This window comes from Heptranchias perlo, chromosome 40, assembly GCF_035084215.1.
Source record: "Heptranchias perlo isolate sHepPer1 chromosome 40, sHepPer1.hap1, whole genome shotgun sequence".
Lineage (NCBI taxonomy): Eukaryota > Metazoa > Chordata > Chondrichthyes > Hexanchiformes > Hexanchidae > Heptranchias > Heptranchias perlo.
This window is the reverse complement of record NC_090364.1, coordinates 3,446,150-3,465,540: the sequence shown is the minus strand read 5'-3', so window position 1 is coordinate 3,465,540 and position 19,391 is coordinate 3,446,150. Positions and strand designations below refer to the sequence as shown.

The window sequence follows — 19,391 nt, the reverse complement described above, 5'->3', positions numbered from 1 at the left end:
AAGACTGGCTTCTGTGATGGTGGGGATATCGGGAGGAGGCTGAGATGGATCATCCACTCGGCACTTCTGGCTGAAGATGGTTGCAAACGCTTCAGCCTTGTCTTTTGCACTCACGTGCTGGACTCCGCCGTCATTGAGGATGGGGATGTTTGCAGAGCCTCCTCCTCCTGTTAGTTGTTTAATTGTCCACCACCATTCACGACTGGATGTGGCAGGACTGCAGAGCTTTGATCTGATCCGCTGGTTGTAGAATCGCTTAGCTCTGTCTCTAGCATGTTGCTTCTGCTGTTTAGCATGCATGTAGTCCTGAGTTGTAGCTTCCCCAGGTTGGCACCTCATTTTTAGGTACGCCTGGTGCTGCTCCTGGCATGCTCTTCTACACTCCTCATTGAACCAGGGCTGATCCCCTGGCTTGTTGATAATGGTAGAGTGAGGAATATGCCGGGCCATGAGGTTACAGATTGTGCTGGAATACAATTCTGCTGCTGCTGATGGCCCACAGTGCCTCATGGATGCCCAGTTTTGAGCTGCTAGATCTGTTCTGAATCTATCCCATTTAGCACGGTGATAGTGCCACACAACACGTTGGATGGTGTCCTCGGTGCGAAGACGGGATTTCATCTCCACGAGGACTGTGCGGTGGTCACTCCTACTAATACTGTCATGGACAGATGCATCTGCGACAGGTAGATTGGTGAGGACGAGGTCAAGTAGATTTTTCCCTCGTGTTGGTTCACTCACCACCTGCCGCAGACCCAGTCTGGCAGCTGTGTCCTTCAGGACTCGGCCAGCTCGGTCAATAGTGGTGCTACCGAGCCGCTCTTGGTGATGGACATTGAAGTCCCCCACCCAGAGTACATTCTGTGCCCTTGCTACCCTCAGTGCTTCCTCCAAGTGGTGCTCGACATGGAGGAGGACTGATTCATCAGCTGAGGGAGAGCGGTAGGTGGTAATCAGCAGGAGGTTTCCTTGCTCATGTTTGACCTGATGCCATGAGATTTCATGGGGTCCGGAGTCAATGTTGAGGACTTCCAGGGCCACTCCCTCCTGACTGTATATCACTGTACCGCCACCTCTGGTGGGTCTGTCCTGCCGGTGGGACAGGACATACCCAGGGATGGTGATGGAAGAGTCTGGGACGTTGGCTGAAAGATATGATTCTGTGAGTATGGCTATGTCAGGCTGTTGCTTGACTAGTCGGTGGGACAGCTCTCCCAATTTTGGCACAAGTCCCCAGATGTTAGTGAGGAGGACCTTGCAGGGTCGACTGGGCTTGGTTTGCCTTTGTCGTGTCCGGTGCCTAGTGGTCCGTCAGGTTTTATTCTTATTATGACATTTTTTTAGTGAGATTGTAACAACTGAGTGTCTTGCTGGGCCATTTCAGAGGGCAATTAAGAATTAACCACATTGCTGTGGGTCTGGAGTCACATAGAGACCAGACCGGGTAAGGACGGCAGGTTTCCTTCCCTAAAGAGCGTTAGTGGACCAGATGGGTTTTTACGACAATCCGGTAGTTTCATGGCCACCATTACTGATACCACTTTTTTAAAATTCCAGATTTTATTTAATTAATTAAATTTAAATTCCCCAGCTGCCATGGTCAGGCATTTGCACTCATGGACTCCGGATTATTAGTCCAGGCCTCTGGATTACTAATCCATTAACATAACCACTATGCCACCGTACCGTATCTTGTACACAGCAAGATCCCACAGACAGCAATGAGATGATCTGAGGGATAAATATCAGCCAGGAGACCAGGGAGAAATCCCGTGCTCTCCTTCAAATAGCGGCTGTGGGGTCTTTTACGTCCACCTGAGAGGGCAGACAGGGCCTCGGTTTAACATCTCATCTGAAACCTCCAATGATGCAACACTCCCTTATTACTGGCACTAGGAGCATCAGCCTGGGTTATAGTCTCTCAAGTCTCTGGAGTGGGGCTTGGAACCCACAACCTTCTGACCCAGAGACCAGAGTGCGACCCACGGAGCCACAGCTGGCAGCTACGAGCAGCATAAAACTGTGCTCAAAATTGGCAGCCAAAGAGTCGAACTGCACCAGGAATCTAAATATTGACTGAGCGCGTGTGGCTGGCTAATTTTAACCCCATTGATAAAACCGTCTTTAGTGAAGGAGCAGCAGGGCCTGATAGATCTGTGATCAAGGAAAATGGTGCAGCAGGGCCTAATGTTTAACCACTGTCAGGGTGCGATGACAGGCATCAGTCGCCACTCACCCGTCCAAACACTCCAGGAAAGTTCCACAGGAAGGTGAGCAGAAATACAGCGGAGACTGGGCATGTCATTTTGAAGAGAATTTCTCCAAGTGTCTACTGATTTCCTGTGGGGTTTTTTTTTTTGGCCAATTATTTTTTTTTACCTGGAATAGAGTTCAACGGATATCCAATTTACTCAACAAGGGCCCGGTCTTCATGCGTGACCCTACCAGTGCACACCCAGCGAGGTCACACCAAAAGGTCAGTTGGACTGTGGCGGTCATGGCTCAGTGTGGTAGCACTCCTGCCTCTGAGTCAGAAGGTCCATGGGTTTGACTCCCCAAGTCCAGAGGCTTAAGCACAATAAATCCAGGCTGACACTCCCAGGTGCCAGTACTGAGGGAGTGCTGCACTGCTGCCAGGTGCTGTCTTTCGAATGAGACATTAAACCGAGGCCCTATCTGCCCTCTCAGGTGGGTGTAAAAGATCCCATTTCGAAGAAGAGCAGGGGAGGTGTCCTGGGCCAATATTTATTCCTCAACTAACATCATTAAAAAGCAGATTATCTGGTCATCATCACATTGCTGTTTGTGGGATCTTGCTGTGCGCAAATTGGCTGCCATGTTTCCTACATTACAACAGTGACCACACTTCAAAAGTATTCCACTGGCTGTAAAAGAGCTTTGGGACATTGTGAAAGGTGCTATATAAATGCAGTCTTTTTTTCTTCGTGTTTGGAATCCCGACTAACTATTTTCCTCAATGTCACCATGGCCAATTGTAATGTTCTCAGTTGACATCAACCAACTCATAAAAGACCTGTTGTTGAAGCTTTGGACCTTCTGCCTGTACGACTTAGAACCACACACACATTACCCAATGAACCATCAAGGAATGTCTAACCCAAATTTTGAAGTCAGTACAAGATCCCAATTATTGTATCCGGAACTCTGCTGCCCGTATCCTGTATCGCACCAAGTCCTGTTCACCCATCACCCACTGTGCTCGCTGACCTACATTGGCTCCCAGTCCAGGAATGCCTCGATTTTAACATTTTCATCCTTGTGTTCAAATCCCTCCATGGCTTCGCCCCCTCTCTATCTCTGTAACCTCCTCCAGCCCTACAAACCCTCCAAGATCTCTATGATCCTCCAATTCTGGCCACTTATCTATCCCGTACTTCCTTCACCCCACCATTGGCGGCCGTGCTTTCATCTGACTGGGCCCTAAGCTCTGGAATTCCCTCCCTAAACCTCTCCGCCTCTCTCTCCTCCTTTAAGACACCCCTTAAAACCTAACTCTTTGACCAAGCTTTTGGTCACCTGTCCTAATATCTCCTTATGTGGCTCGGTCTCAAATTTTTTTCTGTTTCTGTGAAACACCTTGGGACATTTTACTATGTTAAAGGCGCTATATAAATGCAAGTTGTTGTTGTTGTATTATCCAGCTGTTTCTGGAGTGTGTTGTGAAAGGGGAATGTTGGATGTCAAAGATCGAGGCTCTCGGAAAGCGATGGAATGGGTGCCAACGGGTAAAAGGTCACAAGGCAGTCTAGTATTTAAAAAAAAAAATAATTCCTGGGATGTGGGCAAGGCCAGCATTTATTGCCCACCCCTAATTGCCCCTTGAGAAGGTGGTGGTGAGCCGCCTTCTTGAACCGCTGCAGTCCGTGTGGTGACGGTTCTCCCACAGTGCTGTTAGGTCGGGAGTTCCAGGATTTTGACCCAGCGACGATGAAGGAATGGCGATTTATCTCCCATCGGGATAAGTTGGGTGGAGGGGAACGTGCAGGTGGTGGTGTTCCCATGGACCTGCTGCCCTTGTCCTTCTAGGTGGTGGAGGTCATTGGTTTGGGAGGTGCTGTCGAAGAAGCCTTGGGGAGTTGCTGCAGTGGAGCAGTGTACTATAGTGGGTAGTTACAACACTATGGGAATTGGCAGAGGAGACACTGCAATGGCAAGGTCCTGTATCGTCTACGTTACACTCCAGTGGGTTATAATAGATAACTAGTTAGTCAGCCTAGTTATGACGGCTGACTAACTAGTTATCTATTGTAACCCACTTGTGAGCTGGTATAAATGCTTATCTTTAATAACCTGCTCAACATCTATTTCTAGCTACTCTGGATGTCAGCAATGGTTCAACGAGTAGCACTTTTGCCTTTGGGTCAGAAGGTCATGGGTTCAAACCACATTCCAGAGACTTGAGCACACAATCCAGGCTGACACTCCCAGTACCAGTACTGAGGGTGTGAGATGTTAAACTGAGACCCTGTCTGCCCTCTCAGGTGGATGTAAAAGATTCCATGGCCACTATTTTGAAGAAGAGCAGGGGGAGTTCTCCCCGGTGTCCTGGGCCAATATTTATCCCTCAACCAACATCAGTGAAACAGATTATCTGGTCATTATCACATTTGGTGTTTGTGGGATCTTGCTGTGCACAAATTGGCTGCTGAGTTTCCTGCATTACAACAGTGACTACACTTCAAAAGTACTTCATTGGCTGTAAAGCGCTTTGGGACATCCTGTGGTCGTGAAAGGTGCTATAGAAATGCAAATTTATTTTTCTTTGTTTCTTTCCTTCCTTCCGTCCGTCCCTCCTGTTTAGGGTCTTACTACAACGGAGGTTGTGGGACTGAAAGGTGACCATCTAAGTTCCTTCACCGGCCCATTCAAATCAACAGCAATTTAAAGTAGGAATCAAAAATATTGACAGAGCAATGAGTTTTTGAATTGAACTGATTGTTTTAACCTTGTTGTTTTCATCCAGTGACTGAGGGCTGGCTGACAGGTGTGTCAGATATAGAAAGACTCTCTATTTATGGTTACACGCTAATATATTTTTAGCTGTTCTTACAATTGCAAAGACAGCTGTTTCGCTTGTTCTCAACAGGCCAAACAGTTCCAGAATGTTCCACGGATGAAGGGAAATAGGGAGTATTCCATTGGGCGAGAGTTCAGCTCATTTTAATTTCCTCAAATTCTGTACCCATCAAGGTGAGGGATTTTAGTGCTGGAATAGCTCATTTTCCATTTCAGTCTCTCAGTGTCCCATCAAACACTCCCAGGGCAGGTACAGCAAGGGTTAGATACAGAGTAAAGCTCCCTCTACACTGTCCCATCAAACACTCCCAGGGCAGGTACAGCACGGGTTAGATACAGAGTAAAGCTCCCTCTACACTGTCCCATCAAACACTCCCAGGGCAGGTACAGCACGGGTTAGATACAGAGTAAAGCTCCCTCTACACTGTCCCATCAAACATTCCCAGGGCAGGTACAGCACGGGTTAGATACAGAGTAAAGCTCCCTCTACACTGTCCCATCAAACACTGCCAGGGCAGGTACAGCATGGGTTAGATACAGAGTAAAGCTCCCTCTACACTGTCCCATCAAACACTCCCAGGGCAGGTACAGGGTTAGATACAGAGTAAAGCTGCCTCTACACTGTCCCATCAAACACTCCCAGGGCAGGTACAGGGTTAGATACAGAGTAAAGCTCCCTCTACACTGTCCCATCAAACACTCCCAGGGCAGGTACAGCACGGGTTAGATACAGAGTAAAGCTGCCTCTACACTGTCCCATCAAACACTCCCAGGGCAGGTACAGGGTTAGATACAGAGTAAAACTCCCTCTACACTGTCCCATCAAACACTCCCAGGGCAGGTACAGGGTTAGATACAGAGTAAAGCTCCCTCTACACTGTCCCATCAAACACTCCCAGGGCAGGTACAGGGTTAGATACAGAGTAAAGCTCCCTTTACACTGTCCCATCAAACACTCCCAGGGCAGGTACAGGGTTAGATACAGAGTAAAGCTCCCTCTACACTGTCCCATCAAACACTCCCAGGGCAGGTACAGGGTTAGATACAGAGTAAAGCTCCCTCTACACTGTCCCATCAAACACTCCCAGGGCAGGTACAGGGTTAGATACAGAGTAAAGCTCCCTCTACACTGTCCCATCAAACACTCCCAAGTCATTCCAGCGCAGTGAAGACCCACAAGGCTGATCCCTGGAGGCTGCTTGGAGGAGGAGGTCAGGACCATAGGATCAGGAGGAGGCCATTCAGCCCCTTGAGCCTGTTCCGCCATTCAATTAGATCACGGCTGTCATGCACCTCAACTCCATTTACCTTGTACCCTTATCCAACAAAATTCTATCAATCTCAGTCTTGAAAGCTCCAACTGTCCCCCAGCATGCACAACCTTTCTGGGGGAGAGGGTTCCAGATTCCCACTCCCCTTTGTGTGAAGAAATGCTTCCTGACATCATCCCTGAACGGCCTAGCTCGAATTTTAAGGTTATGCCCCCTTGTTCTGGACTCCCCCAACCAGGGGAAGTAGCTTCTCCGTATCTACCCTATCAAATATTTTAATCATCTTAAACACTTCAATTAAATCATCCCTTAACCTTCTGTACTCGAGGCGATATGGTCATTGGGGATGGGTGACTGAGACAGTTTGGAGTTCACTGCGGTGTTTGGGAGGGTAGTGAGGGACTGATGGTTCTCAATTGCTCTTGGGAGTGCGGGGAGTGTGAAGGGATTTAAGGGACACGTACTTGGGGACAGTGGGTTATAGTGCACGGGTGATCGCAAAATCACACGGTAATTCGGCCCATCTTAATTCAACCATCCAGAAAGATCCCACAGCCCCCATCGCAGTGTCCAATTGATTCTTACAGTTCCACTACTCTCTCTGGGAGTCCATTCGAAGTGTTGACCACTCTTTCAATGAAGAAGAACTTCCTGATATCAGTCTTAAATTTGCCTTTAACTAATTTGAACTTGTGTCTCCTGGACCTGCTTTCGTCATTTAATTTAAGGTAATTTTCTGTAGTTATCATTTCCAACCCCTTAACTATCTCATCTACTGCTAGATGATCACCTCTCTCTCTTAGATATCTTTCTTTTCCTCTGGTTATTATATAAATACATTTGTTACAGTTTCCTTTCATTTGGAGTTGTGATTGGAATCACAAAGAACGTGCTTATGACATCATGGCTGACCAAATTGTCTCCAATCTTTCCTCTTAGCTCACACGTCTAACCCCAGGCCTTGAGAGAGATTCTGATACAAAGCACATTGAGAGGTAGCTAGCAACATCAGCCGTGGCTCACACTCTCGCCTCTGAGTCACAAGGACTCTGAGTTCAAGTCCCCACTCCAGAGACTTGAGCACATAATCCAGGCTGACACTCCCAGTGCAGTGCTGAGGGAGTGCTGCACTGTCAGAGGTGCCGTCTTTCAGATGTGATGTTAAACCAAGGCTCTCTAGGTTGGATGTAAAAGATCCCATGGCACTATTTCGAAGAAGAGAGGGGAGTTCTCCCTCGGTGTCCTGGCCAATATTTATCTCTCAACCAGCATCACCAAAAGAACATAAGGAATAGGAGCAGGAGTAGGCCATACGACCCCTCGAGCCTGCAGCACTATTCAATAAGACCATGGTTGATCTTTGACTTGGCTGCCCAATCCCCATATCCCTGGATTCCCACAGTAGACACAGGGAGGAGAATTCCTGTGCGTTTGGTATAGAAAAGGTCAAACATCTTCTTTATAAACAGGATTCCCATTTGGTTACATGTGACCCCCGACCCCCGACCTCCCCCCACATAGGAAATCGCTCTCTCTCATTCACCCCCTTCCCTACCAACGAGGTCATTCTTTCTGTCCTTCTCCTGCAATGACAGACTACGATTATGCTAGCAGGAGGGAGTGATCCACCCAATCTCATTGAGACTTTGCTCACAGAAGAAGTGGGGGGTGGGGGGGGGGAAGGGAAGGGGGGAAGGAATGAAGAAGAGGGCGGAGGGAAGGAGGGAGGGAAGGGAGGGAGGGAGGGAACAAGGGAAGAAAGAGAGAGAAAAAGATGGGTTCGAAGCCAAGAGAGAACATGTAGAGTTTAAATATTTTTTTAGATTTGTTCATGGGATGTGGGTGTCACTGGCGAGGCCGGCACTTATTACCCATCCCTAATTGCCCCTTGAGAAGGTGGTGGTGAGCCGCCTTCTTGAACAGCTGAGTGGTTTGCCAGGCCATTTCAGAGGGCGATTAAGAATCAACCACATTGCTGTGGGTCTGGAGTCACATGTAGGCCAGACCGGAGTAAGGACGGCAGGTTTCCTTCCCTAAAGGACATTAGTGAACCAGATGGGTTTTTACGACAATCTGGTAGTTTCATGGCCACCATTACTGATGCTAGTTTTTTTAATTCCAGATTTTTATTTAATTAATTGAATTTAAATTCCCCAGCTGCTGTGGTGGGATTTGAACTCATGACTCTGGAATATTAGACCAGGCCTCTGGATTACTAGTCCACTAACATACTATGCTACTGTACCCATAAAATTAAATATTACAGCCACATTAAGGCATCATATTTGATTAGGGTCAATTGGCACCTTTTAAAAGGAGCATCTGTTGAGATGAGGATTGAGAGTTAGAGATTAACATCACTGCTCAACTTTTTTTTAATGAAAAGGGCGAGTCAAAGAAGGAACTTTGTGTTCATTAAACGTGATGTGGCGATGCCAGTGATGGACTGGGGTTGACAATTGTAAACAATTTTACAACACCAAGTTATAGTCCAGCAATTTTATTTTAAATTCACAAGCTTTCGGAGGCTACCTCCTTCCTCAGGTTTCCACATCGTTCACCTGAGGAAGGAGGTAGCCTCCGAAAGCTTGTGAATTTAAAATAAAATTGCTGGACTATAACTTGGTGTTGTAAAATTGTTTACAATTCATTAAACGTGGTGGGGTGTGGATGTGATCGGACAATCACACATGGGCTCTGGATGGAGTGGGTTCAATGGGGTGAATAGTCTTTTCCTCTGGACTCGATGTTCCCATCACTTCCAGTACTCTACAGCACAGCCCAGTCTCCCTGTATAAACCGTACAGGAAATCAACAGATTGATCGGGTTACAGCCCCCATTGTCTTCCAATGGGAGCGAGCATTAAGACATGACCTTCCATTCAGCCAGAAAGAGAAAGCAAGGCCCATGAATAAATCTGTCGAATCTCTTGTACTGCTCGAGCAGAGGTTGCTGTCGCAGTCCTGTAACTAACTACCAGATAGGACTGACTTTCGAGTTAATGAGTACAGAAGGTCAGTAAGATCTTAGATTAAAATTAATTTTTTTTAAAAAGGAGGGCAGAGTCACCTCAACCCATGTTGTCACCTCCTGCCCGGGGGGAAATTTTTTTTCATTCATTCTTGGGATTATGGGCATTGCTGGCATTTATTGCCCATCCCTCTTTGCCCTGAGATGGTGGCAGTGAGCTTTCTTCTTCAACCACTGGGTAGAGGTTTGATACATCAGAGTGTCTGGGAGGTTTAGAGTCAACCATGTTGGTGTGGGACTGGAGTCACATTTAGACCCAGACCAGGTAAGAAAAGCAGGTTTCCTTCCCTAAAAGGACATTGGTGAACCAGTTGGGTTTTTAACAACAATTCTGGTCACTTTTACTGGTACCAGATTTTTTTTTAAACTGAATTCAAATTCTCAAACTGACATGGATGGGATTTGAATATTCACTCACTGGATTACTGGTCCAGTAACATAACCACTACCCCACCGTACCCCTGGTGATAGCGGTCTTAACAAAGCCTTCGGAGCAGGTCGCCAACCTGCTTTTAGATGAACAGCAAGGGGATAGGGGAAGAAAATTAAAATTTAAGAAAAAAATTCCCTTGTGGCAGGAAGTCACACAGAACAGGAAAGCCACAGATTCAATGCTGACTTCGACGATCTCTGGGATGCTTATTTTCCCCTCAGAGCAGGGGAGTTCTCCCCGGTGTCCTGGGCTAATATTTATCTCTCAACCATCATCACTAAAAGAACAGATGATCTGGTCTTTATCACATTGTGTTTGTGGGATCTTGCTGTGCGCAAATTGGCTGCTGCGTTTCCTACATCACAACAGTGACTACACATTAAAAAGTACCTCATTGGCTGTAAAGACCTTCAGGATGTCCTGAGGTCATGAAAGGCGCTATATAAATGCAAGTCTGTCTTTCTTTTCACAGTCCAGCTAAATGACAGAGGTTTAATTAAAAAAAAACCAGAGAAGGTACTGTAAATTGTTGAAAATATTTATTAATATATCCTTAATGCTTCACTCCTTAATACAATTGAGACACAAGTCAATGAGTTATTCAAGCAGAATACAGAACCTCAGATACTACATAGGCAACCCACAGGCAGCCTGACACAGGAGTATGACATCTGGAATAGTTTTCAAGTATATCTTTCTTTCTAGCAAGTCACTCAGGTTTATAAAACTGCTACAGCGGATCAAGAATACGGCCCACCACCACCGTCTCAGGACAACTAGGGGATGGGCAATAAATGCCGGCCTTGCCAGTGTCGCCCACATCACGAGAATTAATATTTAAAAAATGAGAGTACTGAGGGTGGAGTGTGTAACAGAGAGAGTGTTATAACTGAGAGTGTAATACTGAGGGCGGGTGTAACAGAGAGAGTGTTATAACTGAGAGCCTGATACTGAGGGTGGGGTGTAACAGAGAGAGTGTTATAACTGAGAGCCTGATACTGAGGGTGGGGTGTAACAGAGAGAGTGTTATAACTGAGAGCCTGATACTGAGGGTGGGGTGTAACAGAGAGAGTGTTATAACTGAGAGTCTTATACCGAGGGCGTGGGGTGTAAGAGAGAGAGTGTTATAACTGAGAGCCTGATACTGATGGCGGGGTGACAATGCACTGTAGGAGATGTGGGCATGGTGCCATCCTGTGCCCCATGTTCCCTGGGGTCCAGCGTCCTGGTAACATGACAGAAATTCAGAAACTGCGGGAAAGAGACGGCAACACAATCAGGCGAGTTGTAATTTCGGCAAAGTCGAGCTGAGTCCAGACATCATACGGCTGGACAGTTTGAACAGGGCGTCCCAATCAGGCTGAAGAGAAAAGGAGAGAAAAAAGTTTGATTAACGGGGATCAGATATCAGAAAGATGGCATGTATTTATATCTCTAATGTATCAAAAAGCTTCTTATTCAGATTAACCGAGACCTACTTGCTACTGTCTAGAAAAAAAAAAATCACTTTTAGTGATTATTATGGGCTGGCAGATCTCCCCTGGAGTTGCTCGTCATGAGTCGAAGGATTCGCTATTTTATAACAAGAGTGGTGTGACAGAGGAAGTGTGACAGGAAGGATGTGTGATGTTACAGGAAGTGCACTCTATGTGCAAGACTTTTAATGTATTATAGAGTGTCAGACCAGATGTATGAATCCAGGTGTATCAATCCAGGTGTTACAATCCAGGTTAGACAATCCAGATATTACAATTTCACTATCATAATCCAGTTGTTGCAATCCAGATGTCACAGTCCCGGTGTTACAATCCAGGCATTACAAGGCAGATGTTATAACCGAGCTCTCATAATCCAAATGTTACAATCCAGATGTCACAGTCCCGGTGTTATAATCCAGGCATTACAATCCAGATGTTATAATCCAGATTTTACATGCCTCTCTGTCTGTGTCTCTGTCTGCCTGCCTCAGTGTCTGCCCCTCTGTCTCTCTGTGTGTCTGCCCCTCTGTCTCTCTGTGTGTCTGCCCCTCTGTCTCTCTGTGTGTCTGCCCCTCTGTCTCTCTGTGTGTCTGCCCCTCTGTCTCTCTGTGTGTCTGCCCCTCCGTCTCTCTGAGTGTCTGCCCCTCTGTCTCTCTGTCTGTCTGCCCCTCTGTCTCTCTGTGTGTCTGCCCCTCTGTCTCTCTGTCTGTCTGCCCCTCTGTCTCTCTGAGTGTCTGCCCCTCTGTCTCTCTGTCTGTCTGCCCCTCTGTCTCTCTGTGTGTCTGCCCCTCTGTCTCTCTGTGTGTCTGCCCCTCTGTCTCTCTGTCTGTCTGCCCCTCTGACTATAGCATGAACATTTATAGACATTCATTTACTTCACCCCATGGTCGAATTGCCGGATGAGGCTCGCTGTCTAGGCTCACACATAAAGAATGGCGGCTTGAGTGAGGTCCCAGTGGCTGGTGTCCCACCCCCACCTTGTCAGCAGTATTGTATAATTACCGGAAGGTTCTACCTGTGTGAGTCAATGGATTTGCTACATCTGAGCCTCTCGGCGCCTTCTCCCAAACGCTCTTGCCCCGACGTCGGTGGGGATGAAACGGCTGCTGCCCACTGCCCCAGAGCGGCTCAGGAAGTTGGCCAGGCGATGCGTGACACACGTGGCAGTGTTACAGGATCGTTTCTGCACACGGAGAGGGAAGAGCCTGCGAGAAAAGATCGGGAAATAAAGGGTCAAAATGCTGACATGGCAGTCAGGGCAGAGTTAGACTGACAGCGAGGGAGGAAAGGAGGCAGACAGACAGAGAGACAGAGGGGCAGACACACAGAGAGACAGAGGGGCAGACACACAGAGAGACAGAGGGGCAGACACACAGAGAGACAGAGGGGCAGACACACAGAGAGACAGAGGGGCAGACACACAGAGAGACAGAGGGGCAGACACACAGAGAGACAGAGGGGCAGACACACAGAGAGGCAGACAGAGAAAAGAGAGGCAGGCACACAGACAGACAGCAGAGAGGCAGATAGACAGAAAGACAGACAGACAGAGAGGCAGGAAGACAGAGAGACAGACAGACTGACCGACAGGCGGGATGATGGAGACACTGACTGACAGACGGGAAACACCTTTTTGATCTCTCCTGCTCCTGCACGTACGATAGTGCGGGATTGGGCAGCTGGAGTTGTTGTGTTGATCCTGCTAAATAGTGTCCATCCACACGACGGATAAGAATCTTTCCTAAGTGTCGGGTCGCTGGAGATCTGAAACAGAACAAAAGCCCGGGTGTCAGCTGCTGACGCGAGCAAAAGATAAAGGCCCTCGGTCAGAACACCAGGAGTATAAACCTCAGCGCACACTCCACACTCTCGCCTCCGAGTCAGACAGTCGTGGGTTCAAATCCCACTCCAGAGACTTGAGCACAAAATCTAGACTCCCGGTGCCAGTACTGAGGGAGTGCTGCAATGTCAGAGGTGCCGTCTTTCGGATGAGATGTTAAACCGAGGCCCCGTCTGCCCTCTCAGGTGGGCATACAAGATTCCAGGGCACTATTTCAAAACAGTAGGGGAGTTCTCCCCGGAGTCCTGGCCAATATTTATCCCTCAACCAACACCTAAAACAGTGACCTGGTCATTATCTCATTGCTGTTTGTGGGATCTTGCTGTGCTCAATTTGGCTGCCGCGTTCCCTACATTACAATAATGACTACACTTCAAAAGTACCTCATTGGCTGTGAAGCTCTTTGGGATGTGAAAGGCACTATATAAATGCAGGCCCTTGCTCTGTCTTTCCTTTGGCACTGTCTGAGGGATTTCTCAGTTCCAACCAACGGAGAAGCGGGAGAAAAGAAATCTCCCCCTTTACCCTCCCGCGATGCCTCAGTGGTTGAATATTCCAACTGGTGTGTTATTGAGCTACACAAATCCCAGGGTGATCCCAAATCTGATTCCTGATCAGTGCTGAGTTAGTGGATGTGAGATGGGGCAGTGGTTGGAATCTCAATGCCCCGGGTGAGGGAACGAGGATAAGGAAGTCAGCTGGTGTTCCTGCTCCTCATCACTATCTCTGGAAAGTATGTCGGTTGAGGATATTATTGGGCTCAGCTGTGATGCACCCCATGGTCAAATTGCCTCACTGCCTAGGCTCAGGTCTAAGGAGGGAGGGTGGTGTCATGGAACAGTACTGCAGAAAGAGTCAGCGCCGTAGGAGAGCAAAGGAAGATATCTGGAAATAAACAAGATTCCCATCTGACATTCCCGTCCCAACGGATCTACAAGCAGTCCTGATCCTGATCCTGATCCCGATCTGCTCCACAGGAAGAAATGAGAGGAAAAGCCCAGAGAGAGATTATCACCCACCTGAGAGAGGAGAGGTCTGAAGTAGTCGCCACAGCCAAGGCACAAAGCAGGACCATCGATAGGGGGATCCTCGCCAGAAACATGGCAGCCTGCAAATAACACATGAGAGGGTGAGAGGGCATCGCTACCCTGCCCCTCACTGGGCAAAGTATCAACCAGGATACACCCCACCCTCAGTAAAAGGCTCTCAGTTATAACACTCTCTCTGTTACACCCCACACTCGGCAAAAGGCTCTCAGTTATAACACTCTCTCTGTTACACCCACCCTCAGTAAAAGACTCTCAGTTATAACACTCTCTCTGTTACACCCCACCCTCAGTAAAAGGCTCTCAGTTATAACACTCTCTCTGTTACACCCCACACTCGGCAAAAGGCTCTCAGTTATAACACTCTCTCTGTTACACCCCACACTCGGCAAAAGGCTCTCAGTTATAACACTCTCTGTTACACCCCACACTCAGCAAAAGGCTCTCAGTTATAACACTCTTTCTGTTACACCCCACACTCAGTATTAGACTCTCAGTTATAACACTCTCTCTGTTACACCCCACACTCAGTATTAGACTCTCAGTTATAACACTCTCTCTGTTACACCCCACACTCAGTATTAGACTCAGTTATAACACTCTCTCTGTTACACCCCACACTCAGTATTAGACTCTCAGTTATAACACTCTCTCTGTTACACCCCACACTCAGTATTAGACTCAGTTATAACACTCTCTCTGTTACACCCCACACTCAGTATTAGACTCTCAGTTATAACACTCTCTCTGTTACACCCCACACTCAGTATTAGACTCTCAGTTATAACACTCTCTCTGTTACACCTCACACTCAGTAGCGAGGTTCTCGGTTCTACAACCCCAGGACCAGGGGAAGGGAAAGAAATCAGTCAGGGACCCCCCTCCTAATCTCTAACCGATCACCCTGATGGAAAGTGCTCCTTGTCTAGCAAGGACCGGCTGGGATGTCCTGTGACAACCGGATGAGACTCACTCTGTAGATCCTCCCATAAAGAGTGGGCACTGTGCGGAGATCCATGGATCTGTAGCCCAATGGGAGTCAGCACCTTTAGGAGAGGAGAGCGGAAAGCTGGGGGGAGGGGTGGAGCGGGGGACCACTGTTGTTAGGCACAATACAATCATTGTGCCCAAAGCACCTTGTGACATTCCTGAGAGATCATGGGAAAGCACTGTGTAAATGAAAAGTTTCTCTCTCCCTCTCTCGCTGTTTAAAATGAAAGAAAGTGGCAATCAGCAGCATGAGTTGAGGTGAAACGGAGCAGCTCATCTTACCTCTCTGTGCACCTCCGCTGGATAAAAGCTTTGGTTCCTCCCAATGCTCCAGGACTCTGCACTTTCCGTCTGTGGCGTTGACTGAAGTCAATGTGAACTCTTTTATAGATCCAGGAGCAGACTGGGAAAGATGTAGGAGGCAGTGGGATGGGATGCAGCCAATCTCTTTCCAGGGCTAAGGAGGCTTTTTTTTTTGCTATCTGGTGACAGGAATGAGGTAGCAGCTGATTCTCCGTTTATTCATGGGGTACAAACAATACACCATTCTCCGATAAATAAAAGCGAAGGCAAATTTGTCTCAAGGTGCTGTCACCCACCTCTCTCCTCCTCCTTTAAGACTCTCCTTAAAATCCACCTCTGACCAAGTTTGCGGGCACCCTGCCTAATATTTCCCTCTTCAGCCTGGTGTGAATTTTTGTCTGATTATGTTGCTGTGAAGTGCCATGGAACGTTATCCTAGGTTAAAGGTGCTATACCACTGCATGATGTTGTTGTTGTCGATCACACTTGGAGTTACTGTGCACAGTTGTGGTCTCCATATTACAAAAAGGGTATCGAGGCACTGGAGAAGGTGCAGAAAATATTTACAAGGATGAACTGAGAGGTTATAACTGTCAGGAATGGCCGAACAGGCTGGGGCTCTTTTCTCTAGAAAAGGGAAGACTGAGGGGTGACCTGATAGAGGTCTTTAAGATTATGAAAGGGTTCGATAGGGTAAACTTAGAGAAGATGTTTCCACTTGTGGGGCAGACCAGAACTAGGGGCCATAAATATAAGATAGTCACTAATAAATCCAATAGGGAATTCAGGAGAAACTTCTTTACCCAGAGAGCGGTGAGAATGTGGAACTCACTATCACAAGGAGAAGTTGAGGCGAATAGCATAGATGGATTTAAGGGGAAGCTCGATAAGTACATTAGAGGGAAAGGAATAGAAGGATATGCTGATAGGGTGAGATGAAGAGGGGTGGGAGGAGGCTCGGGTGGAGCATAAACACCAGCATAGACCAGTTGGGCTGAATGGCCTGTTTCTGTGCTGTAAATTCTATGTAATTCTATGTATGCAAGTGCGAGCTGGATTGGTACTTTACTGAATTTCACCCCTGTTCCCCCTCCCCCTGTGAAGATGCCGATTGTTGCTGGGGTGCAGTTCCATGGGGGATTAGCAGCCCTCCAGTGTCACTGAGTGGGCCATTCCTTTGGGAGTTAGACCAGAACAGTCGCCGAGGTTAAGATCTCCTGCAGTCCTCAAAGAGTTAATACGCCTGGCATCACGTGGGCAGTGCCCTCTGGTGGAAGAAAAAATTAAATACAAAAAGACTGAGCGACAGAGAGAAGGGAAGCTCGTTGAGAAAGACTGGGAGAGATGGAGAAAGAGACCGTGAGAGGGTGAGATATAAGGAAAGGGAAATAAAGAGAGAGCAAAATGGTGAGTAAGACAGGAAGAGATAAAGTGTGTGTCAGCTTGGTTTAGTTGCGTCAGAAGGTCATGGGTTCAAGTCCCACTCCAGAGACTTAACACGTAATCTGGGCTAACACTCTGGTGCGGTACTGAGGGAGTGCTGCACTGTTGGAAGTGCCGTCTTTCTGTTCTAATGGTTTAGGTGGATCTTGAAGATCCCATGGCAATATGCAAATAAGAGCCTGGAGTTTTCCTGGTCAATATTCCGCCATCAACCAAAACACCATCAAAACCAGATTAATTGGAGGAACTCTTCTGTCTGCTTATCCCTCATCTGGGCTCCTCAATTAAAAAAAAGGCAATACAAACAGAAAATGTTGGAAGTACACAGTACAGGAAAAGGGAAGACAGTTTAACGTTTTGGCTGGAGATATTTGGTCCAAAATGTAAACTATAAGACCATAAGACCATAAGAGATAGAAGCAGGAGTAGGCCATTCAGCCCCTCGAGCATGCTCCGCCATTTAATGAGATCATGGCTAATCTGATTTTTACCTCAACTCCACTTTCCTGCCCTTTCCCCATATCCTTTGACTCCCTCACTGATCAAAAATTTGTCTAACTCAGCCTTGAATGTATTCAATGACTCGGCCTCCACAGCTTTTTGGGGTAAAGAATTCCAAAGATTCACGACCCTCTGGGAGAAGAAATTCCTCCTTATTTCCGTCTTAAGCGGGCGACCCCTTATTCTGAGACTATGCCCCCTAGTTTTAGATTCCCCCATGAGGGGTAACGTCCTCTCAGCCTCTACCCTATCGAGTCCCCTCAGAATCTTGTATGTTTCAATAAGATCTCCTCTCATTCTTCTAAACTCCAATGAGTATAGACCCAACCTGTTCAATCTTTCCTCATAAGACAACACCTCCATACCCGGAATCAACCTAGTGAACCTTCTCTGAACTACCTCCAATGCAAGTATGTCCTTCCTTAAATAAGGGCACCAGAACTGTACGCAATACTCCAGGTGTGGTCTCACCAGCACCCTGTACAGTTGTAGCATGACTTCCCTGCTTTTATACTCCATCCCCCTAGAAATAAAGGCCAATATTCCGTTTGCCTATCCCTATAAACCTACCTCTTCTCTTTCAGACGCTGACTCCTAATGACCTCTGAAGTGATCTCACAAGCCACTGAACTACTAGGGAAGGGCAGTGAATGCGGCCTTGCCATCATCGCCCACATTCTGAGGATAAATAATGATATTTGTTCTGTGATGTGCCCGCCTTAGCTCGTTGGGTAGCACCTCTCAGCCAGGTCGTGGGTTCAAACCCCACTCCAGCGACTCTGAGTCAGAAGGCCATGGGTTCAACTCCCCAGTTTAAAGACTTAAGCACAATAAATCCAGGCTGACACTCCCAGCGCCAGTACTGAGGGAGTGCTGCACTGTTGAGATGCCGTCTTTCGGATGAGACGTTAAACCAAGGCCCTGTCTGCCCTCTCAGGTGGATGTAGAAGATCCCACGGCCACTATTTTGAAGAAGAGCAGGGGAGTTCTCCCCGGTGTCTAGGGCCAATATTCATCCCTCAACCAACATCATTAAAACTCAAACAGTGTGAGGGGCACAGAGGGTGCAAAATTCTTGATCGGTGTCCAGGAGAACTTTTTTAGCCAGTACGTGACAAGCCCAACAAGAGGGGATGCAAATCTAGATTTAGTCCTGGGAAGTGAAGATGGGCAAGTGGGTGAAGTGACAGTGGGTGACCATATTGGGGATAGTGACCACAATTCAGTTAGTTTTAGCATTATTATGGAAAAGGACAGAGTTAAATCAGGAGTAAACGTTTTAAATTGGGGGAAGGCAAATTTTACAGAACTAAGAGGTGATTTGGCAGAAGTGGACTGGACACAACTACTTGAGGAGAAATCAGTGGCAAGCCAGTAGGAGGCACTAAAAAGTGAAATTCTACGGGTACAATGCAGACATGTCCCCTCAAAGAAAAAGGGTGGCACTGCCAAATTTAGAGCCCTCTGGTTGTCTAGAAGTATACGGGGCAAGATAAAGCAGAAAAAGAAAACTAAATACTGCAGAAAGCCTAGAGGAATATAGAAAGTACAGGGATGACGTAAAAAAGGAAATAAGGAAAGCAAAGAGAGGGTACGAAAAAATATTAGTTAGTAAGATTAAAGAAAACCCAAAGATGTTTTATCAGTACATTAAGAACAAGAGGATAGCTAAGGAAAAGGTGGGACCTATCAGGGATGATAAGGGTAACTTGTGTGTAGAAGCAGAGGATGTGGGTAGGGTTTTAAATGAATATTTTGTCTCTGTATTCACAAAGGAAAGGGATGATCCGGATGTAGTAGTTGAAGAGGAGAGGTGTGAAAAATATTGGATAAGGTAAACATAATGAGAGAGGAAGTACCAGAGGGACTGGAATCCTTGAAAGTTGATAAGTCACCAGGGCCGGATGGATTGTTTCCTAGGCTATTGAAGGAAGCCAGGGAGGAAATAGCGGATGCTCTGAGGATCATTTTCCAATCCTCACTAGATACATGATGTGGAGATGCCGGTGATGGACTGG

General features: G+C 47.2%; 1 protein-coding gene across 1 annotated transcript; it reads right to left on the bottom strand.

Annotated features, from left to right (window-relative positions):
• Positions 1-10,329: 10,329 nt before the first annotated feature.
• On the bottom strand, positions 10,330-15,571 carry LOC137305328 (calcitonin gene-related peptide 2-like). Its single transcript, XM_067974168.1, has 5 exons — positions 15,409-15,571; positions 14,110-14,198; positions 12,880-13,014; positions 12,266-12,455; positions 10,330-11,132 (listed from the first exon to the last, which is right to left on the bottom strand). The coding sequence occupies exons 2-4, from the start codon at positions 14,190-14,192 to the stop codon at positions 12,287-12,289; spliced, it is 387 nt and encodes a 128-aa protein (XP_067830269.1). The 5' UTR covers positions 14,193-14,198; positions 15,409-15,571; the 3' UTR covers positions 10,330-11,132; positions 12,266-12,286.
• Positions 15,572-19,391: the final 3,820 nt, after the last annotated feature.

Coding starts and splice junctions, on each gene's coding strand:
- LOC137305328 (XM_067974168.1), bottom strand. CDS start 14,192: ATGTTTCTGGCGAGGATCCCCCTATCGATGGTCCTGCTTTGTGCCTTG. Junction 13,015..14,109: donor TCAGACCTCTCCTCTCTCAG/GTGGGTGATAAT, acceptor GTTCTGTTTCAG/ATCTCCAGCGACCCGACACT. Junction 12,456..12,879: donor GAGCAGGAGAGATCAAAAAG/GTGTTTCCCGTC, acceptor CTTTTCTCGCAG/GCTCTTCCCTCTCCGTGTGC.